The sequence below is a fragment of the Sebastes fasciatus genome, chromosome 7 (assembly GCF_043250625.1).
Source record: "Sebastes fasciatus isolate fSebFas1 chromosome 7, fSebFas1.pri, whole genome shotgun sequence".
NCBI lineage: Eukaryota > Metazoa > Chordata > Actinopteri > Perciformes > Sebastidae > Sebastes > Sebastes fasciatus.
In genome coordinates this window covers 16,201,296-16,224,883 of record NC_133801.1, presented here as the reverse complement: position 1 = coordinate 16,224,883, position 23,588 = coordinate 16,201,296, and the positions used below count along the sequence as shown (strand labels likewise).

At 40.5% G+C, this 23,588-nt stretch overlaps 1 protein-coding gene and 9 non-coding genes across 15 annotated transcripts in view; all 10 read right to left on the bottom strand.

The window, feature by feature from the left end:
* Positions 1-23,588, bottom strand: part of fchsd2 (FCH and double SH3 domains 2) — a 74,383-nt gene that overhangs the window by 46,676 nt on the left and 4,119 nt on the right. For all 6 annotated transcript variants that reach the window (XM_074641887.1, XM_074641890.1, XM_074641891.1 and 3 more), the window contains exons 2-3: positions 21,614-21,711; positions 2,713-2,758 (exon numbers count right to left, since the gene is read on the bottom strand). In XM_074641887.1, the coding sequence (XP_074497988.1) occupies positions 2,713-2,758; positions 21,614-21,711 (144 nt within the window). The remainder of the gene's footprint in view (positions 1-2,712; positions 2,759-21,613; positions 21,712-23,588) is intronic.
* Positions 176-249, bottom strand: trnat-cgu (transfer RNA threonine (anticodon CGU)). The gene has a single exon. It is a non-coding gene; the product is annotated as a tRNA-Thr (tRNA).
* Positions 1,769-1,841, bottom strand: trnat-agu (transfer RNA threonine (anticodon AGU)). Its single transcript has one exon. It is a non-coding gene; the product is annotated as a tRNA-Thr (tRNA).
* Positions 4,327-4,399, bottom strand: trnat-agu (transfer RNA threonine (anticodon AGU)). Its single transcript has one exon. It is a non-coding gene; the product is annotated as a tRNA-Thr (tRNA).
* trnat-agu (transfer RNA threonine (anticodon AGU)) lies at positions 9,075-9,147 on the bottom strand. Its single transcript has one exon. It is a non-coding gene; the product is annotated as a tRNA-Thr (tRNA).
* trnat-agu (transfer RNA threonine (anticodon AGU)) lies at positions 9,360-9,433 on the bottom strand. Its single transcript has one exon. It is a non-coding gene; the product is annotated as a tRNA-Thr (tRNA).
* trnat-agu (transfer RNA threonine (anticodon AGU)) lies at positions 10,926-10,998 on the bottom strand. The gene has a single exon. It is a non-coding gene; the product is annotated as a tRNA-Thr (tRNA).
* On the bottom strand, positions 12,659-12,732 carry trnat-agu (transfer RNA threonine (anticodon AGU)). The gene has a single exon. It is a non-coding gene; the product is annotated as a tRNA-Thr (tRNA).
* Positions 13,405-13,478, bottom strand: trnat-agu (transfer RNA threonine (anticodon AGU)). Its single transcript has one exon. It is a non-coding gene; the product is annotated as a tRNA-Thr (tRNA).
* trnat-agu (transfer RNA threonine (anticodon AGU)) lies at positions 13,916-13,989 on the bottom strand. The gene has a single exon. It is a non-coding gene; the product is annotated as a tRNA-Thr (tRNA).

The following is a 23,588-nucleotide window of genomic DNA, read 5'->3' as shown; positions in this document are numbered from 1 at the left end:
TCTGTAATAAATGTGCTGAACAGTCAAGTTCAACTGAAAACAAGTGCTTAATGCACAACTTGTGAGCCTTGTGGCCAGGCTTTAGGAGAGTTGAGACTGATGCGCTGCTATTTGTTTGATACTTCACATATCCCTTTCCATCACCCACAATCTCCTCAACTACAAACTGTAGAAAAGGCACTGCTGGGATTTGAACCCAGGGTCTCCTGTTTACGAGACAGGCACTTTAACCAACTAAGCCACAGCGCCATGTCAATGGACAATTAAGATGCAATGTTTCCGTTGGCAACCTCAAAATAAAGTCTCATAAAAGAAAGCTCTCCGGCTTTGCTGCAGGACAAGCTTTCCCAGCTACATGTGCCTGACCCCACCTGCAGGTGGATCACAGACTTCCTGTCTGACAAGAAACAGCACGTGAAGCTGGGGAAACACTTCTCAGACTCCTGGACCATCAGCACCGGTTCCCCTCAAGGCTACGCTCTTTCCCCTCTGCTCTTCTCCCTGTACACCAACAGCTGCTCCAGTCACCAGTCTGTCAAGCTCACGGACACCGCCATCATGAGTCCGCCTACAGGTGGGAGATTGACCATCTGGTGACCTGGTGCAGACAGAACAACTTGGAGCTCAATGCTCTGAAGACAATGGAGATGGTTGTGGATTTCCTGAAGACTGCCATCAGGACCAAAACCTCACGCCACAAAAACAGTTTATTTTTATCCGCAACTGGCCTCATCAATAAGGCCCGGGACCCCAACTGATATGGCCTCTTATCCCCTCCCATACACACTACATGTTACATTAACGTCTTCACGTCTGTCTATATGTGTTACATTAACGCACATCATTGGGACTATTTCCCTGTACATTGCACATTCTTTGTATAAAGTGAACCTTTGTACATTTCAATTTTGCATAATACAACAATAATTCAGATATATTGTGCGTCATTTTTATAGTATTTCTTTATATTATTATTGTAATTTTCTTCAATGCTATATTTATGTTTCTTTATTTTTGTACTTACTTTAATTTGTAATTCAATTTTCCCTTACTATGTTTATGTTATGCACCAATACACCAATGCAAATTCCTTGTACGTGAAACGTACTTGGCAATAAACCAGATTCTGATTCTGACAAAGTGTCAGGCTTTTGTCTGGCCTATCTTATAAGGTTTAATCTGCGAGTAATGTGCTAAACAGCCAAGTTTATCTCACAACTTCTGAACTTTTTAGGTCAGGCTTCAGGAGAGTTTTAAGACTGATGTACTGACATTTGTTTGAGATATTCAACGGTTTAACAGTCAACTGATTTAGGCTGTAAAACAACCATAAGGTGACAGATTTTTAAGCTTGGTGATTGGATGTTTCTTGCCAAAATGCATTGAGGGAGCTGTAGTTGATTTCAACTTATTTAATATTATAGACTGAGTAAAGAAATTCCCATTGAAAATACCAAGGACATGATCTCAGCATTCTCAAAGCTAGCTACAGGCCTGCTGGGAACATTTGCCCAAAACCAACAACCTAACTACAACTTTTTGAAATACACTATGTGCTCTATAATCCTCCTGGGACTCCCCCAGTGCTCCTAAAAACAGAATAGAAGTATGATCCACAACATGTTAACTCTCAAGACGTCTTGGGCCTACAAGTATGATCTCAGGCCATAAAAGTTGACTTATCTCATCCTGACCCCATCAAAGCATTTACAATTGCACAACATTACAGTTTGATATCCTCAAGCACAACTGCACTAGACTGTAGAAAAGGCACCGCTGGGATTTGAACCCAGGATCTCCTGTTTACTAGACAGGCGCTTTACCAACTAAGCCACAGCGCCACATAGGACTCCTCATCACTGAGCAATGTGACAATCACTTATTTGTTGGAACAACACATTCCAAAACTCAACTCAGTGTTCAATGATATACATTAACAAGAAAAGCAGCAAATTGTCACATTTAAGAAGTTGGAAACAGCAGATGTTTGGCAATTTTGTTAGATAATGAAAATCCATCAATTTCCTTTGAGTTTAGGATAGTAGTACTCCAGCATTCAAATGTTCCTGTACCTAATCCCCCCGCTGCAGCTTTCTTCTCTCAAGTTTTGATACGAGACTTGAGCTAACCGTAGAAAATTAACTGCTGGGATTTGAACCCAGGATCTCCTGTTTACTAGAAAGCAGTTTGACCAACTAAGCCTGGGCACCAGGTGACGCCATAGCTCAGTTGGTAGAGCAGGCGCCCATAAAGTTACTCCTAACCGCTGCAGGCCTGGGTTTGAATCCAACCTGCGGCCCTTTCCACATGTCACCTCCTCTTTCTCCCCCTTTCTAGACTATCCACTGTCCTATAAACAATGGCTTGAAAAACTCCAAAACAAACAAAAAACAAGCCTGGGCGCCATATGAATGGGCTGACAAAAAGCAGTCATCAGGATGTTAACCTCAAAATCGAATTTCATAAACGCAATACATTGTTTTGACTCACCACAAACAGAGTGCCTTTAAGTCAGAAATTACAAAATAAAAGAAAATGGAGGAAGAGCACAATGGCTTTCATCTGTTAATAATAAAGATGTACTTAAAATATGAAGTGCTTACAGTAATGGACAACTTCTAAACCTTTGGGCCAGGCTTTAAGAGAGTTCTAAGACTGATGTACTGATATTTGTTTGATTCACGTATTCAACAAGAGTCCAGCCAGTCTTACCTGTGCATAGTCCCTCTCCAGCTGTCCCTTCTTCAGACTGTAGGTCCTACAGAGAGAAAGAGACAGAGATTTGTTCAAGTGTCTGAAGGGGGTGACTATTATATGTAATATTAAATAATTGTTATAAATTCAACCAGCAGCTCACAAGTTATTGTCATTTGTGAGACAAACCAAAGTATATTGTATAGATGTATACACATAGGAGGAAGAATATATAAATCTGATTTTTTTTTCATTAATAGTTTCTGTACTGTAATAAAAAAAGCAGCAAAGCGTGACAATCATGTTTGGTCTCCTCAGACGTCTCAGACGTGGACTTTTCTGTCTCTTAATGCCAGACTGATGCACGTTCTGACCCACAAAATGTTCCCCTTGCCATCTCTACATCACACAACATCCTGACAGCAAAGACAGTGGAAGCTCTTATCACAGCCCAGGAATGTGCAGAATGAAAAACATAACATAAGGTATACGATTACACAGACAGATAAATGTACTGTTTACCGAATGAACAAAGCAGCATGTATACTGGAGATGATGATGACACCAGGTGCACAAACAGTTTACCTGCATATTTTGACATAATACTGTATCATACCCATCATTTTGTATTATATGAAAAAAGTAGAATGGTCTCTTCTAAAATTAAATCACAGTTTTACCTGACTCTTGAGGACTGGAATGAATTATAAAGGACTTTAAAACTTCAACGTCTCACACCGCTGGGTGATTTTGTAATCATTGGATCTTTTTTTAGAGAAGTGATTGTTTCTGATGCAGTTTTTAATACGTCTTGTGTCTGAGGGGACTTGGCTTGGGAACCGGAGGGTTGCCAGTTCAAGTCCCCGCATGGACCAAGTATGGAGTGTGGACTGGTAGCTGGAGAGGTGCCAGTTCGCCTCCTGGGCACTGCCGAGGACAGCACTTCCCATTTACCTTCCCCTGATCCACAATCTCAACAACTGTAGAAAAGGCACTGCTGAGATTTGAACCCAGGATCTCCTGTTTACTAGACAGGAATTAGAGAATTACTGGACAAGAAGTTTGAGACCTACAACGCCACAAAAGTTGACTAATCTTATTAAAATCAGAATCAGTTTTACATTTTTCTGTACATCATTTTGTCCTCCACTATCAAGGCGTTTACATTTGCACAGAGGTTGAGTTTGATATCGATAAGTGGAGGTACAATGCATTGTGGATGGAAGCTAGGCTGCGTTCCAAATCGCATACTTTTTCTGCAGCTGCCCTTACAAAGTTCGTACTGTTGCATGCAGTATGCATAAAATGGGGACATACTACTTCGTCATAACATTGTGCCTTGAACTTTGACCCTCTTGCTCATATATTCGCTGTGAGGATTGTGGTTCAGAATAGCTGGCTTGCACACTGCAAACTGCGACCGTATGCGGGACATCCTGGTATTTTTGGCATGGTGCATTTGACATACTGTGTCTTGGGACATACTAAATCTTTTTCTGGCCTGCTACATAGTATGGTAGCATGGATATTGGAGAATACAGTTTGTAAGTCTCAGACTTCTTTCAGTACTTCACTTTCACCCTCTGATCCACAATCACAACCAAATCACCAAGCACAACTGCACTGTAGAAAAGGCACCGCTGGGATTTGAACCCAGGATCTCCTGTTTACTAGACAGGCGCTTTACCAACTAAGCCACAGCGCCTCATAGGTACTGACTTTTTCCAAAAGAAAGTATTTCTCACATTTAAAGGGGAACACAATCCAAATTAAGAATTCCAATATGTTATTTCCATGGTCAAGGAAAGTTCAATCAATGTTTGTGAACATGAACTACTCTCTCTCAAAGCAAGAAACCAGAGAAGTAAGTCTTAAACTTGTGATGTCATAGGGTATAAAGTGTGGAGTTGCCCCGTAGACAATGAATGGGAGACGGATTTAGTGGAGCCACAGAATGTTTGATTTCTTTTTTATACCCAAATGAGCTTTATTCTACTGTAGTGTTCTCAGTTGTGAAACAGAAAATGTTCCCATATACTATATAGTATTCCCCTCAGTGTCATCTATTCATTGTCTATGGAGCAGTTCCAGATGTTATACTTGATTACATCACATTTGAGTTTTAGCACTCTAGTTTTTGGATTTGGGAAATAGTTGTTCATGTTTACTGATATGTTTTGACTGTCTTAGACCATAGGAATAGTAATGAACATGTATTAATTTTGAAAATGGGCATAGTTATCCTATAAGAAGCTGAAACCAGCAAATATTTGGCATTTCTGTTTGATAATGGAAATCCAATTTCCTTTTAGTTCAGCATGGCAACACTCCAGATTTCAGTGATTGCAATTAACCAATTTTGATTGGAATCACACAAATGTTCATGTGCCTAATCCCCTACTGGAATTTTCTTCTTTCAAGTTTCAGGACTTGTGTTGGCTTTAGAAAATGCACCGCTGGGATTTGAACCCAGGATCTCCTGTTTACTAGGCAGGCACTTTAACCAACTAAGCCACAGCAACTGCTATTGCTACCTAAGATAAAATTCACCGCCCAAACCTAGTACTGTCAAAGTTAACCCGATAATGACGCATTAACGCAAATTCCTTTTAATGCCACTAATTTCACAACTTGCGCTCCAAACTTGGATGACATTGCCATTTTCAAAGAGGTTCCTTGAACTCTGACCTCAAGATATATGAATGAACATGGGTTCTATGGGTACCCACGAGTCTCCCCTTTATTTCAATCGATTAACAGCCCTAGTCAAAACCCATCACTGCCACAGACCACTGGAGTATGTTGTTAACATGTTTTTGGATTACCAAAGGCTAAAGACAAGAGCAGCAATTTAAAACAATACTTATCAAGGTCTAACGGCACTGCTGGGTTTACTAGACAGGTGCTTTAACCAACTTAAGCCACAGACCCACGGCTATGCCCTTTGAAAGGACGATCTTTAGCTTGGCAACCTTGAAAACAGTTTTCATAAAAACAATATATTGCATTGGATTGCATCACCATAAACAGATTGCTGTTACTGTTACAAAGAATTTGAGAAATTAGGGAAAATGTAGTTAGAGCACCAGGTACTGGGCTTTCTGGCTGGTGTTATTAGACTTGAATGTTAATGAAAGTTTTAATGTTGTCAAAAGACTTGACAGCATAAAATAATGATTTGATAACATCAAAGTGCAGCAGAACCAGATTTACTGTTTATTTTGATTGACAGGTATCATTCCTGAGCCATGTAGAAATCACTTTTTAAAACTTGTTTGAAAATAGAAACGTGTCAATAGGAACAACTTGTTTTCAGCTACATTCACACACAATGTAAGTCATCATGGAAAGGTTTAGCCCTTCAAGACTTATGTAGACCAAATCATGACTGTAAGGTACAACTTTGTTGGGTGTCAACTGATCGGAAGAAGAAGAGATCAAGCCATTTTCCTATTGTTCTGTTTTTTTTTAGTGTGGATGGGAGTCGTTTTCACATGTAAATGTAAGCATTGTGTGGAAGTAGTTTCAGAAATAACCTAATCATTAGCATCTCTTTTTGTTCATTTACATGCAAATGTTTAGGACTCACTAGCCCACTTGGGAACTCCCATTTCAATCACTTGTTAAGGGCTTGATAAGAAGCCTTGGACAGGTTTTTTTTTTGTTGAAAAAAAATAAATAATAATTCAGACCGGAGATCTGTATTATGTGGGGAATAATACAGATTGGGCAGACTTGTATGACTGGTACTGGCACACACAAGAGACTTGGATTTGGGGGAATTAAAACATGACAGAGACAAGGACTGCCTATTTTGGATAATTGCTGTTATTGATTATTATCAGTTACAAGAGATAGTCTATATTTGTTTGGACAATTGAATTACATTTCACCAACTTAAGTTCACAATGCAAGAAGAAACAGGTTTTACCGGCTCCAGGCATCCCGCAATCAAAGCAATGAAAAAATAATAACAAATGCCATGTTTTTTTATGTAGTACTGCAATAATAAGAAAGTCCATGTTTTTTTATTGTAGTACTACATTTTATTATAATTTCAACTCACCAAACCAATGCTGTTTAAAAAAACAAACTCAGGGACCACAGGCGGACAGAGAAGGGAAGAGAGACAGTGGGAGAATACACAGAAAGGAAGACACACTTCCTTTCTGTGTATTCTCCACACTTACTGTAAGTGTAGACAGCATAATTACTGCCAATTCTCTCTATGCTAATTACAGCCCAAACAAATAGGACAGTGCTTCTTGTCAAATGTTTCTCAAGGCCTCATTTTGTGTTAAACCTTCTGGCTCCAGCTAAAGAGAGGTATGAGAAATGTTGAATGACTGAACAAGTCCGTTTAAATCCTGCACACAAATCCGCAATATTTCCAACTGTCAATGATCTACTGCGTGAGGCTAGAGAATATGTTTAGTGTTTAACTCCACCCTAGAGCATGTCAGCTGAAATACGAAACACTCCCTCCCCTGATCACACAGACACCTCCACCCCCGACCTCCAGTATGCAGTCTGCAGGCTAAAACACACATGCTCAGCATGTCCCGCAGGCCTCGTTGCACGACCAACCGGCTACTTCCTTGGCGCAGTAGGCAGCGCGTCAGTCTCATAATCTGAAGGTCGTGAGTTCGAGCCTCACACGGGGCAGGTCTTTTGAGACTTGAACACAAGCATTTGCTCCACAAAATAGCGAGAATACCATGTGGAAAAGGACTCAAGCCCATCTGATATCTATGGCTTTAAATACACTGCTTAAAAAAAATGAAGGGAACACTTAAATCACAGCCCCGGCGGGCTTGTATTCACTCCCGAGCTCCTGGACAGTCTATGGCGAGAGAGAAGAGAACGGGGCGCCAATGGCGGACTTGCCTATTCTGGTGTTCTCTGGCGAATGCCAATCGAGCTGCACGATGCTGGGTTGTGAGCACAGGTCCAACTATAGGACGTCGGGCCTTCATGCCACCCTCATGGAGTCTGTTTCCGACAGTTTTGGTCAGAAACATGCACACCTTTCTACGGCACTGTCCAGCCCTCCTCGTGCAACGGCCAGTCTCCATGCTCTTGAGACTATGCTGGGAGACACAGCAAACCTTCTTGCGAACGCACGTATGGATGTGCCATCCTGGAGGAGCTGGACTACCTGTGCAACCTTATTGGGCTGCAGGCACCGCCTCATGCTACAAGTAGTGACAAGGACACTAGCAGAACACAAAACTAGAGATGAGTCAGTCATGAAGGATAAGGAGAGAGCAATTGTCTGTGGCCACCACACGCAAAACCGTTCCCTTTTTGGGGGTTGTCTTGCTGTTGCCTCTCCGTTGCACCTGTTGTCACTTTCATTTGCACCAAAGCAGGTGAAAGTGATTCACAATCACTTGTGCTTCCTAAATAGACAGATTGATATCCCTGAAGTTTAACTGACTTGGTGTTATACTGTGATGATTAAGTGTTCCCTTCATTTTTTTGAGCAGTGTAGTTATGTGCCGTTCCTAACTGCTGGTTATTTCCAAACCCCAAACCAAATATATAAATGGATTAAACTGGAAAAGAATTTGATGTTTAAATTAATAATAGTTACATTAACATGACTTATTCCAGAAAGGAATAATTCTGTATAATCGCACCATTCATGTGATCTCTCACATCAAACTGAGTTGAACAAAGTCACCCTGCTTTGCAACATGACACTTGATGATCACAGATGTTAGTATGTGAGAACTCAGGCTGACTCGGGGCATTAAATCTCTTTTTTCTTCTTGCTGTTGGACAGATGTGTGTCCTCAATTCCAAACTAAACTAGATCAGCAGTGACAGCCGTTTTCATTCTTTATGTCAGTATCAACATGCTGCAATACAAAGCCCTGACAAACACAGTTCTGTTATGTGTGGACTGGAGCCTCTTGTGTGAAACAGAAATAGGTTAAATAAAGGTTAATTATCATGAATTGATGACTGTACTGTATACAAACTATGGCTGTCAGTCGATTAAAATATTTAATTGTGATTAATCGCGTGACTGTGTATGATTAATCGTGATTAATCGCAAATTAATCGCATTTTATCTGTTCAAAATGTCAGATTTGTCAAGTATTTAATACTCTTATCAACATGGGAGTGGACAAATATGCTTGCTTTATGCAAATATGTGTATATATTTATGATTGGAAATCAATTAACAACACAAAACAATGACAAATTGTTAGAATAAACCATGTTTCATGCATAATCAGCCTTTAACCAAACAAAAATAATACAAGTACAACCATACAACTACAGGGACTAATGAGCATCTCAGCTGTGCCACATCTGTAGAACCTCTACAGTAAATTCAGGATGACATCGGAGAATAGCACTTTGTGAAAAGGCACCGCTGGGAGTTGAACCCAGGATCTCCTGTTTACTAGACAGGCGCTTTACCAACTAAGCCACAGCGCCCCATAAGACTCACCCTCAGTGCAATGTTCAGATTGCTTATCTGTTAGAACAACACATTGCAAAACCCAAAGATAGCATGGTTATACTCCAGGCTCCAGTAACTGCAACAGTGACCACTTATGCTTGGAATCACACTCACATTCCTGTACACAATCCACCACTGGAGCTTTCTTCTTTCAAGTTTTGATACAAGACTTATGCTGACGTATAAAAGGCACTGCTGGGATTTGAACGCAGGATCTCCTGTTTACTAGACAGGCGCTTTGACCAACTAAGCCACAGCGCCCTGTCAATGACCTTGGAAAGGACGATCTTTAGCTTGGTATCCTCGAAAAAGAGTTTTCATAAAAGCAATATATTGCATCACCATAAACTGATTACTGTTATGCTACAGACACACCAACCCGGAATCAGAGAACTAGCAGCGATGAAGGCCCACAAGTTGCACCCAAACACACCGCAATGACTACAGCCGACAACCAGTTAGCACAGACGTTCTGCGTCTGCGTGAGATGAAATACCTCTCCCTACCAGCAGGTGGCGGTAGTCTGTATTTGTCATTCAAAAAGGGAAACTGGAAAACCGAGGACTGCGGATATACAAGCCGTTGTTATGATACGTACATGAAACCAACAATTTCAGTCAAGAATGTGATTATTTTATTGACATTTTAGATTGTTTCCATTGAAAAATTAAGGAGTTTACATTAGTAACATTACTGTGGCTGCTCTAGAAACATGTAGTTATATTTAAACTATAAACAAATTCTAATCCTGTTCTGAAATCGTTCGTGTTTTAAATAATATATTAAAAAGCAATTATTTAGTAATGATAAATAACTGATAAGAGTATCGACAAAGAACCGAACCAATAAGGAGTATCAATAAACGATACCTACAGTATCTCTACTGGTGTTATAAATACAAGAGCCTTTTTTTATGTTATTTTGTTATCGCCAATCGTTCCGGACTTCTGACCTTAAATGAAAGTCAAATGCAGACCTTTGAGTAATAAGTGAGAACCCCGGCACCAGGGGGAAAAAACTTTCCTGCCTTACTTACTTACATTTTGTACATTTTCCTTATGGCGTGCCTAAATTGAAAGCATTTGAGCCTTAGCAAATATCAAACTTTGTCCAACCACACGACTGCGGCAGAGGCATTTAACCAAGTGTTTTAAGTTGCCAGACTTTAATGATGTAGTTTACTTGCTATGACCATGATCTTCCACTAACCTTAAAGGCACTGCTGGGATTTGAATCTAGTGTCTCTTGTTTACGACAAAGTCGCTTTAAACAACTAAACAACAGTGCCATGTCAATGGTCAATTAAGAAGTTTTGGTTGGCAACCTCCACGTATAGTTTCATAAAAGCAATATATTGAATTGAATCACCTTAAACATGTTGCTTTTCAAACAGAGATGACAAAATAAAGGAAAATCGAGTAAGTGTCAGGCATTTGTCTGGCCTATCGTATAAAGTTTAATCTGCGAGTAATGTGCTGAACAGCCACGTTTAAGTGAAACATTAAGTGCTTAATGCACAATTTCTGAACCTTTATGTCAGGCTTTAGGAGAGTTCTATGACTGATGTACTGGATTTTTTGATATTTGATATTTTCAACGTTTTTAAAAAATACAATTTTAAAAGGTTTGAAATACAGTATATCCGATATAATCCTGCTGGTGCTCCCCATGCTCCTAAAACAGAATAGTTTGCGAGAGAGAGAGAGAACTTCATATTCAACTTCCCCTGAGCCACAATCTCAAATTGTGAAAAAGGCACCGCTGGGAATTGAACCCAGGATCTCCTGTTTACTAGACAGGCGCTTTACCAACTAAGCCACAGCGCCCCATACCACTCGAGCACGCCCTGTTCAGTCACAGTCAACATGCGTCCTGCAGCTCACACGTGGACAGCTTCAAGCAGGGCTCTAGACGGCATATGCGCCCTTTTTTTGGGCGTGTGCGAGTCAAATTTGTACCTAGTCGCATTTTGCGAGTGCATGATCATTACTATTTTGATAAAAAGGTAAAAGCGTTGGATATTTCAGATGAAAGCAGTGCTTTCTGTTCCTCACTTGCGCAGACTCTCCCTCCTCTCCTGCACTCTCCTCTGTTCTGTGGAAACCTTCGATGATGAAAATGACTGCACGTTTTGTGTAGCGCGCCGTTATTATTAAACCTCCGTGACAACATAAACACACACATGCATACAACACTGTATTCGGCCGATCCGTCCCGCACGTACACACACGAGCCGGCAGCCGACGTGAGCAATCACAGTGAGTGAATTGACGATAACGTTACGTTAACGAGGAGTCAAAACTCCGCCACAGCTCAAATCATGTTACTGATGTTAACCACTTATTTACTTACTTACTCCTCTCTTTGTCTCCTTTTGGTAACAAGGCTGCAATGAATGAATGTTGTCCGCACCAACATGCTGCGTCTCTCCTCGTGACAGCAGCATCTCCAGCAGCTCCTCTAACTTTAGGAGCAGCTAGCAGGGCCGGTCCGAACTTTTTGGGGGCCCTATGCAAAATCTTGTTTTTCGACCAAATGCTATTTTTTTTCACAGCAATATAAAATATTTAATAGAAAGGGAATTATTATTATACATATTATATTTAAATAATCACAATTAATAATTATGTTTTTATGCAAATAACCACTATAGATGGCAATAACAAACCACAGTTAATGGGAAAAAAGTTAATTTCAGACCCTGCTCACGCGCATCACACACTGCAGGGCGCCAAAGTTTCCCTGTTCACCAAAATGAAGCGGTCTATCGTTGATTATTTAAAAAAAAAAAAAATGAGGAGAGAAAGGAGGAAGCTGGTGGTGAAGGAGAGTCTAACAGAGGTGCCGAACTCAGACACCACCGATGATGAATGTGCAACAGGCACGGAGAGACTGGCTGACAAACAGGTGAAGAAAAAGAAGTACCACTTTCAGCCACGATGGCTAACACAGTACCTGTGGTTACGGTACGAGGGGAACGCTATGCTGTGTGTTTATTGTAGGCAATGTGGTCCGTCCGTTGCAGGCAACTCTAAACTTGTTAGTTGAAATATTTTGCAAATATTAAGTTTCGAGGCATTGTCAATGTTTCACTGGGGTATGTACATTAAGACAACTATTTATTAGCATGCAAGGTCATTGATTAATACCATGCTGTAACACAAAAAAAAGGGTGCGACCAAATCATGTGCTTGTGCAACCAACTGAGAAAGTTGGGAGCACCAGTGCTACCAGTGGAAAAGTTAGTCTAGAGCCCTGGCTTTAAGTACGTCTGTTCACACCTGGCATTAGAATGTGTCTCCACATGCGTCTTGAGTTACGTGAAATGTTTGGCAATCTGTTTGATGAGTGGAAATCCCTCAATTTCCTTTGAGTATAGCAGAGTAGTACTCCAGATTACAGTGTCTGCAGTGGGCCGTAAATGACACAGATGTTCCTAAGGCTAATTTCAAGTTTTGATACGAGACCTTGTGCTGACCATAGAAAAGGCACTGCTGAGATTCGAACTCAGGATCTCCTGTTTACTAAACAGGCGCTTTAACCAACTAAGCCACAGCGCCCCATACCACTCCAGTAGGCCCCGTTCAGACTTGGAATTAATATGCGTCCTGAGTGATCAGTTTACAAGTGAACAGCTTTAAGTATGTCTGTTCACACCTGGCATTAGAATGTGTCTCCACATGCGTCTTGAGTGACCACTTGTGATTCGATCTCACTTCCCCGCTCTATCAGCTCTGTGGAAAGCACCAGAACAAAAACACAGACACATCTCCAACAGTATGAAAATAATGCACTTTGCGTGCCTTGTCTGATAGTCTAGAGATTATGTAGCCCCATGTTAATACCTGGTCTGAACAGGGTCTAAGTCTCAGGAGTTTTTCAGGGAGAGAACAGCACTTCACATTCACCTTCTCCTGATCCACAATCTCAACTGTAGAAAAATGGGATATGGGAATGTTCAAATTGCTTATTTTTTTTAGAACACATTCCAAAACCCAAAGATATTTATTGTATAATGATAGGAAACAAGAAAAGAGCTAATTCTCATATTTAAGAAGTTGGAACCAGCAAATGTTTGGCATTCTGTTTGATGAGTGGAAATCCCTCAATTTCCTTTGAGTATAGCATAGTAGTACTCCAGATTGCAGTGACTGCAGTTGGCCGTACATGACACAGATGTTCCTATGGCTAATTTCAAGTTTTGATACGAGACCTTGTGCTGACCGTAGAAAAGGCACTGCTGAGATTCGAACTCAGGATCTCCTGTTTACTAGACAGGCGCTTTAACCAACTAAGCCACAGCACCCCATACCACTCCAGTAGGCCCCGTTCAGACTTGTCATTAACATGCCTCCTGAGTGATCAGTTTACAAGTGAACAGCTTTAAGTATGTCTGTTCACACCTGGCATTAGAATGTGTCTCCACGTGCGTCTTGAGTGACCACTTGTGATTCGATCTCACTTCCCCGCTCTATCAGCTCCGTGGAAAGCACCAGAACTAAAACACAGACACATCTCCAACAGTATGAAAATAATGCACTTTGCGTGCCTTGTCTGATAGTCTGGAGATTAAGTAGCCCCATGTTAATACCTGGTCTGAACAGGGTCGAAATCCCTCAATTTCCTTTGAGTAAAGCATAGTAGTACTCCAGATTGCAGTGACTGCAGTTGGCCGTACATGACACAGATGTTTCTATGCCTAATTTCAAGTTTTCATACGAGACCTTGTGCTGACCATAAAAAAGGCACTGCTGAGATTCGAACTCAGGATCTCCTGTTTACTAAACAGGCGCTTTAACCAACTAAGCCACAGCGCCTACTGACATACAGCTGGTGCTAAGAGAGTATATTACCATGGTAACCCAACAGGTTTTTCAAGAAAAAGCTGACTCATTTCCTAATGAAGAAATCTTTGTGGTTTCATCTCTATATTGCAAAAGAGCTTGTAACTTGGAAAGCGTTGCGCAAAAAAGTGGGCTGTGACTCAATCACAATATCTAAACTGAAGTGATTCATTTGCATTGTCAATATACTGACAAAAGAACATTTTCACTGTCTGTTGTTGCTGTGAACCGCTCGCGGTAAAAATAGGCAAGACCTCGCACGTCTCACGCGGGCTGTGTTGCTGCTCTAACCTGTTGATGGGCCCAGAAATAAAAGAAACACCAGGTTCCGAAGCCGCCATGCGCTTCTGGAACACACAAGTCAAGTCAAGTCACACACATAGACACACGTGGATAAACACACACCCTCACTGGGACCTTTGGACATGTCTAGGCTTCTCATGCAACCATGGTGACACTGCGGCAGAGACCTCATATGTAAATATGGACACCCAATTACCAGCTAGAAATACCTCACACCCACTACACATCTGTTTGTGTGTTTCGCAAGACAGAATGAAAACAAACAGAACAGACCTTTCAGATTAAGTCTTGAATGGTTATTTAGATAGCTAACCTCTAACTAGGGCTGTCAAAGTTTATGTGATAATAATGCGTTAATGCAAATTTGTTTTAACGCCACTAATTTCTTTAACGCATTAACGCAACCCCGGCTGCTATTTGATCATTCGGAGGTTGTAGCGGGCTTAGTTTTAAAGCGAGCGAAGATATTGACATCATATGAAACTAGAAAAACCTAAGGAACCCATTGGTACCAACCGTGTCATACTAGCTTGTCGGGAAGGAGGCTAAATAAAGCTCCAAACCTGCGCTAAATATTGGCGAGGAAAAACTATCATAGCGATTTTAAAAGGGGTCCCTTGACCTCTGACCTCAAGATATGCGAATGAAAATGGTTTCTATGGGTACCCACGAGTCTCCCCTTTACAGACATGCCCACTTTTTGATAATCACATGCAGTTTGGGGCAAGTCATTGTCAAGTCAGCACACTGACACACTGACAGCTGTTGTTGCCTGTTGGACTGCAGTTTGCTGTGTTAGATAAAGAATGTGCAATTAATCTTGATTAACTACAGACAATCATGCGATTAAATATTTTAATCAATTTATTAATTATATAATGTTAGTATAGTAAGGATATACTGTACTTCTCCTAAGATGCTTGTCTGTGCCTCTGCACTCCTCAGACTTGCTTTCATCACTCCTTTCATTTCTTCTGCCCACACATCTATCCTTAAAGCCTCTCCATACCCTTCCTCCACCTCCGCATTTGTTCCAGACTCTTATCCCTTCCTCTTTGGCTTTCTTGCCCTCTCTTTCTCCACTACTCTTCTCTCTCTCTCTCTCTCTCTCTCTCTCTCTCTTCTCTCTCTCTCTCTCTCTCTCTCTCTCTCTCTCTCTCTCTCTCTCTCTCTCTCTCTCTCTCTCTCTCTCTCTCTCTCTCTCTCTCTCTCTCTCTCTCTCTCTCTCTCTCTCTCTCTCTCTCTCTCTCTCTCTCTCTCTCTCTCTCTCTCTCTCTCTCTACTCTGCCTGCCCATCACTTGTGTATGTTTGTAAGTGTGTGGTGCATGAGTCAAAAAAGCAGTGTCAGCATCAGCTGTGCATGGAAAAGAAAAGGGAGAAGGAAAATGCCCAGATGAGTGTGTGTCTGACAGGAAATACTTAAGTGCTTAGGAGGAGTGGACACTAAGTGTATGTGCTGTATGTGTGTGTCTGTGTGTGTGTGTGTGTGAAGGCAGAGAGAGGGAATGATCAAACGTGGGAAAACAGCTGAGATCAATGGTTTACAGGACACAGTCGGAGATCGGTGACAACAGGATAAGCAACATGAGTCACCGACAGAGACAGAGGCGGAGGAGGGAGGTCATGTTTTCACACTGCGTGATCACCACACACCAGCAGATTCTCTGCAGTGTTTCCACTCCAAGACTGAGCCGGCATTTGGACAAAAACATTTCAGAAGACAATACAACTGTTACGTTGCAACCAACAAAATGAAAAGATTGAAGTGAACTACTGTTTAAGTTAATTCTTCAAGGGCCTGTGTGGCGTTGAAGGCATTAGCTTTATACAAACCCATCCCACCAAGTCTCTTCCCACACAAAGTTTGCTAAAGTCTCCTAAAAATGCTGGAAAACACTTCAAGGTTATTAGTAAACCCCTGATGGTGTGGAGGTAAACTAAGCTAAAGCTGCAGGATTATGTTTAGATTTGTCATTCCTGATGTAAAAATAAAAAAATATTGGATATCATTGTGAAAGCTCCTACTGGCCATCCAAGGCAAGATAATTTAAAAATGCAAATAATGAAAGATAAAGCTCTGTCTGATCTGCTCAATCTTGCACGAACCATTACAGACTCTCCACAGCCTTGAAAAATCAGTTGTTATGACTAAATCAGGCTTAAAATTGGAATTTGAATCATGTAGTTTATTAAGCAAGACACCAAAATCCCTATCTGTTTCAAAGGCCTTCTGCTATAACCAACCCTGTGCTTTGACATTCATGCGGTGGGGGTCGAGGGAAACGAGAATTCCAATATCAAAACATTATTATTGTGACAAAATCAGAAATGGAAACAGGAGCAGAAAGTTGACCAAACTGTTGCCTCTTTTAGTCTAACTTTAGGCGACTATTGTTCTGATCAGCTGACGTTTCTGAAACATGCCATGTCAAAGAAATCCTTGTGGAGACATTCCTCAAACAAAAATGCTATTTTCAGTGAAAGTTACTGGATATCACTTTGTCACAGTTCAGGATCATTTGAAGCATAACACTTGGATCTGTCACAGAATAAAGCTGCTACACTGACTGACTGCTTACTGCGCTGCCATGGTTAATTAATCAGAGGAAGTCTAGTGCCATTGCACTGTCAGGGACTAAAGGGATTTGAACATGGTGTTAGTTTTCTATTATACAAATCCTGAAAATACTGGTGTGGCACATGGGTAACAACAGAAAAACAGAAATATTGTATTAATAAAATCTCAAATATGTTAATTATTTGGATTGCTCCAATTCTGTGCCACCTTTACCAAAAAACTGACTATGTTGGCATTGATAAAAATATATATATTTTAAGAGCACTATATTAAAATCGAAAGATTATTTCCGGTTGCTTAGAACTTAATTGTTTGTCTGGTAAAATATTAGAAATATTAGAGAGTCCTTGCAGTATAATGCAGTTCCAATACAACAGCATCATAAACTAAAAGTAGGATTCATTTATATTATGTTGCATTAAATTGTACGGATGTTTATACAATATTAATCTGGTATATACCAGATACTGTAAATATTTGTTTTGTGGGACATTTGTGTAACAGATGAGGCGGTTTTGCTTGATTCTTATTTGCAATATTTATCTGACTGCCTTGTACCCCTATTTATTATTTAAACAGAAACATGTTTTAACAGAAAATCACTGTTATTGTTTACAGTTTATCTATGTAATGCTTCCTAAAGGCATAGTAGGCAAATGGTGCCTCAGCTCTTTGTTTAGGATGTGATCCTCTTAAAATGAATAAATAAAGTTTCAGTAGGTCATGGTTGAAGAATCACCTTTGCCTCATTTTGAGACCGGAAGAACCCCGTCATCTTCTCTGTCCTCTCAGCCGTATCCCCCCGGGTCCTCCTGTGATTTTGAATAACGGCAGAAGCTGTCTGCGCTGTCATTTCTCCAAAAACTCAGAGGCCGCCTAATTATATTAGCAGGGTGTGAATCAGCATTGCATTAATTTTGGTCTTTTTTTTTTTTTTCCTCGCAAAGAGTCCTTGATTTTCTGTTCCTCCTCTTGCTAAATTATGGAGGCTGCAGTGAAAAGCATTAATGAGGACTCTGATAGCATTTCGGGTTCAAATTGGGGAGGCTCATCTAGCTACTCAGCATGGAGACTCATTATGCTTTAATGATATCTCGAGAGGATTTGGTCAATAAATTTGAGCGAAACGCAAATTTCATTTATTCCATGCAAATGTGCTACAAGACACAGACGTGGGGGGTAAGTTCCTAAATTACAACAGAGTCCCAGTTCGAGCCCAGTGCAGTGCACACACCAGCTACAAACACTCTCACTACTGTCATCTCCATGATTGATGATGCTCTTTTGTAGATCCTTAATAAAGCACTCTGTCTAGACTATGGTAAATTTGATGCATTTGACTTTGTAACCCGTCTACAAGAACTCTTACAAACAAAACAAACGGAGGGGTGTATAGTTGTAAAGCCCAGCCATATGATGGCAATCATGAGAACAGACTTTAAACGCAGCGCTGCAGGGCAAAGCGTGCAATGCCCTTTGCAGAAAGGCAAATTGTGTTGCAGCTCTGTGGTTAAATTAAAAGTATGTTCTTATTCAGCTAAAGGAAGGGCAAGTAGGTATATGAAAGCGAGGTCAATGTTACCAAATGTGTATGAGGTGGATGTATGAGGCTTGCCTATTTTCATGGTTTGCACTCTGTGTGTGTAGCTGTTGGGGCAGACATAAGGGTATAGGGGATTTAGCTGGATTGAGGACACCAAGTTGACTGCCTGAGTCCACCAACTCCTCTCTCTCTCTTTCTCTTATCCTCTCTCCTAAGACTAGTCCTGCTAAAATGCTGTCCCAGAGGATTAAATGCACTGCCCTTTCCCTTTCTTTCTTTCTGTCTGTCTTTCTTTTTCTCTCTCATTATTTGTTTCTTTATCTTTCCCCCTTTCACCTTTAACAATTGGTAAACGTATAGGCTCAATGCACTATAGTTAGCAACATGTGTATGTGCATGTGACTGGGCAGTTGATTAAAGCCAGCCTGTGGATTAATTAGGGTAAATAACCTCAGATTTGGGGATTTAAGAGTTAAAATCTACTGTAGGCTTTAGGCAGGGAAATGTGTGCCTGTCAACAGAGTATGTGTTTCATTATGTGGCCATACTTTCCTTGTCCTGTAGGGTCCAGCTATTAGCTTACATATACTTACATATATTAGCACCTTAGCCAAGTGATCTACAAAGCCTACAAGTCTAAACGATTTCAGAGTCGTAGTTTCAGTCTAGATCAGATCCATCAAAAGTGTGTTTTTACAAAGGACAATACAGTATACACGTACACCAACTAGCATTAAATTAAATGATCCAGTGCCAACTAGCCTTATGTAGTCCATTCACTTGCTGTTTGCAGGCACCACTACGGTTATCAACTCTGCAATTTGTCCCTGGATGGGGACAAGTCAATAATTGCTTCTCCCTGTGGAAATCACTGCTGCATTATTAAATGAATAGCTCACCCCAAAACAATATAAATTGTATATAGTAGTCACCTCCCAAGGCTTTCTATGGTCCCAGAGAAAGCTTTTTAATCGAATGGTGTCAAGGAAAGCGGAGCAACCGAATAATGAAAGCACATCAGTGCAAACAGACAGTAAAAAACGTTCTGAATAGTCCTGTGCAGCATTATCCAGGGGCATAATCTGAAAATGTTTTGTTTAGCAACGGTTAAGCAAAAATAGTTGTGTTTGCATTTCCATGATCCCACGACTGGATACAAAACGCTTGGATAATGCTGCAAGGAGATTTCAGGCGTTTTGTAAACTTTTTTGCTGTCTTTCGTTCGGCCTCCGTCGAAGTCTGTTTGCACTGATCTGCTTTCATTTTTCAGGTGATTCGCTCTCCTTAATGCCATTTGATAGAAAACATTTTCTGAGACCATAGAGAGCCTAGAGAGTATTATATGCAATTTATAAACTACTGTTTTTTGGGTGAACTACATTAACGGTGTATGGCTGCAACTAACACTTATTTTCAATGTTCATAAATGTGTCCATTTTACAATTAAATGATTGTTTAATCTATAAAACAATCTGAAAATAGTCAAAAATGTCCATCACAGTTTCCCAGAGTCCAATGTGACATCTTCAAATGTTTTATTTTGTCCGACCAGCAGTCCAAAACCCAGAGATATTTGCTTTACAATGATGTAAAACAGAGAAAGGCAGAAAACCCTAACAGTACAGAAGCTGGAACGAGGGAATGTTCAGCAAAATTGTAGACAATCATTTTTCTGTTGATCGATTAATGGACTTCAGCCAATAACTATGTCACATCAAGTTTTGACAACCTTGTGACAATAGAAAGAATCAATAAATAAACACAATGTTCGTTTTCTTCCTGTATACTTCTCATGTGGGCTACATTGAACAGATCAATCATTTCAGTGGTACAGTATTGGAGAAGACGGATGACAGTTTGGCCAGCTGCTGCCTTTTAGTTCCTCAGGTACCACGCTACTGAAAAGACAGCTGGTTGTGACAACAGCAACTGTGTATCGACCGGCCCTCTTGCTTCTGATGTGAATTTCAGACAACCCTTCTGATCTTAAATGACAAAAGTTACAAAAATATCTATCCATCTACAATAAAGTCAGATGAGAGTCACATCACAGACAGAAAAACTAGTGGGGTCTCAGTGTCTTGCTCAAGGACACATCGACAACGCAGATGCTTGTTGCTGCGGGGGCTTGAGTCCAGATCTCCCAATTGAAAGGCGGTCTTCCTAATCACTGCACCACCCTGCCGCTCCTGATTTCACTACCAGGAGAATGTGTCATCAGAAATAATTACAAAACGTTAAAGGCTAAAGGAACGCACTAAGGAAACCCTGCAGGCAGCGTCTTTAAACCATGAGGATGACAAAGCCAATTTGAAGATCTGTACCCAGTGGCATGTAGCTCCATCCCTCATTGACTGAAAGAACTAACACATTGTGGTTGCATATGCTTAACTGGCTCTCCCTCTCTCCCACAAGTGAGACCAGGGCCTTGTTCACTCTCCAAAACCCAGCAGCAACAAGGCAATCTGTTCTCAAACAGCTGGAGCTGCCCCCGAGAGTGAAAGCGAGAGAAAAGAGAGGGAAGTCTTAGAAAAAGGGAAGAGGTAGAGAAAGTGTGAAAATGACAAACAGGGAGAAAGACAGGGATGGAAGCAGAGAAGCAGAGAGTTTGCTGTCATAAATAATCAATGCTTAGTCAACACAGAAAATGAGAGCGTGTGAAAGAACCAGGGTTTCCTCCCATTGCCAAATCCAAAAGGGAAAACTGCCAGAATCACACACGTCATGAGTAAACAGAGCTGAGCCAAAATGAAAAAGAGATATGGAGACCGACAAAAACATAGTCAAAAAGCAAAAGAGACAGAAAAAAAACATGGCAAAAGATGACAGAAAGAGATACAGAATGAAATTTGGAAAAGAGGAAGAAAGAGTCGGAGAGCAGGAAGAGGGAAGCAGGAAATTCCTTCGTCATTTTCCCGACCCTTTGTCCTTCTCAAAAAACTGGAATATGACAATACTCCTCCTCCTCCTCTTTTTCTTTCTCATGCCACTCCTCCCTCACTCATTAGTCGTTTCCTTCCTTCTCTCTTTTTTGTGCACGGCTGTGTCCATGTGTGCATGCCGTGCATATCAGTCACATGACGGCTAGATTTAAAATCATCTGGCAGTCAGTGAGTGAGTGAGTTCTTCAGGATTGTGTTAGTGCACGCATGCGATGCAGACGTGTTCATACCTCATGTCTTCCAGCAGGTCACATTCGGTCTGGTGTTTAAAGTGCAGTCTTGTCATCTGCTCCGTGTGTGTGTTTTTCAGCTCCTGTGTCACTTTGACCTGGAGGAAACAAAAAGACACGTCAAGTGAAGGATTTGTCATTTATTCATCCGTCTGCTGCGCACGTGTGCTAGTTATTTAGATATCATCTGAGACTTTGGTTGTTATCGTGAAGTTAAAATATTTTCTTTTCCTGGTCGTAAAATGGTCCAGTGAACTGTGAACGCCTCTACCTGCCTGAAAGTCATATACACATTAATAATTTATAAAAAAAAAATTCCTCAGGGGCCGTATCATCCACCCCTCCTTGGATTAAATGTTGCATGAAATCACAAAAAGTCACACACTAGTGTGACAAATACAGTACCAAAAATCCAGTAAGACTGTGACTAACAATTATTTTCTTTATTAATGAATTTTTTCAATAAATTTTCAGCCTATAAAAAACTAGTGACCTTGGATTTAGAGCTGCAACCATTAATTGATTAATCAAATAGTTGTCAACTATTAAATTAATCTCCAACGCTTTTGATAATCAATTAATCGGTTTGAGTCATTTTTTAACAAACAAAAAAAGTAAAAATTCTCTGATTCAAGCTTCTTAAATGTGAATATTTTGTGGTTTCTTTACACCTCCATGACAGTAAACTGAATATCTTTGAGTTGTGGACAAAACAAGACATTTTGAGGACGTCATCTTGGGCTTTGGGAAACACTGATGGACATTTTTCACCATTTTCTGACATTTTATAGACCAAACAACTAATTGATTAATCGAGAAAATAATTAACAGATTAATCAACAGTGAAAATAATCGTTAAAGATATTCAATTTAAAATGATATGCAGAGAAAAGCAGTAACTCCTCACATTTGAGAAGCTAGAAACAACAAATATTTGACATTTTCTCCCAATGAACAGATTATTATCACATTATTATAACACATTATTAAAAGTGTTGCTGATTAATTTTCTGTTGCGCCACTAATCAAACAGTTTTAATCTCATTGACATTAATATTACCAATATCGGTGTACTTATCCAAAAACATGGCGACTGGAGTTAGTCTAGTCAGTGTCAGAAAATTTTACTTTCCTCTCCCGAAGTTCACTGAATGCACGAGGCAAAATATTAAGAACATTTACTCTTTTCATCAAGTGCACTGATGAAGGTGAATAAAGGTAAAAAGATGGAGATAAAGGCAGAGAAAGTCAGAGAAGGATCTTTTTAGCTCTGAGGTCTAGACTGTGCAAAAGGGGCAAGAACTCAAGTTCTGAATATAGTGTTTTTTTAGTATAAAAAAATGTGACACACACAAATAATGTAACCGCCATCAGTTAATCCATCCATCTATCTATCTGCCAATCACCTGTCATCTATATTGAGTCTGGAGTCACCTGAAAGGACCACACACAAACACACACTCCCATCAGTAATCCATCAACGTAACTATCAGTGTCCGGGTTTTGTCAGACTTTTGGAAAGGCTGGAGGAGGTCTTTTTGGAAGTAGAGGTGACTGGATACACTTTTAACAGCCTATAACAGCATTTAGGAGCAGACAGACTCCATGTGCATTAGGAATAAAGCTGCTAATTGTATCGCCTTTTACAAAAATTCATTTGGGTGGTCAGGCCCGAGGCTATAACCTGCACTCATTCACACAGTCTTGTGCAAAAAAACAGACAGAGAGCTCACCCTTATACATGCACACAAACAAGCGCACACACTCCTGCCAACACAGTCACTGTGATGGTCATTGTGTATTGTCGGGTGAATTCCATCAGCTATTCAGCAGAGTAACAGTGGGGCAAATTCATGACTGTTCTAGACAAAACAATCAACAACATAACACACACACTACACTGGCACACACGCCAACACACACTGCAGAGCCCCTTTCTTTCATGTGCCATGTCTTTGAAGATAAGGAGGGAGGA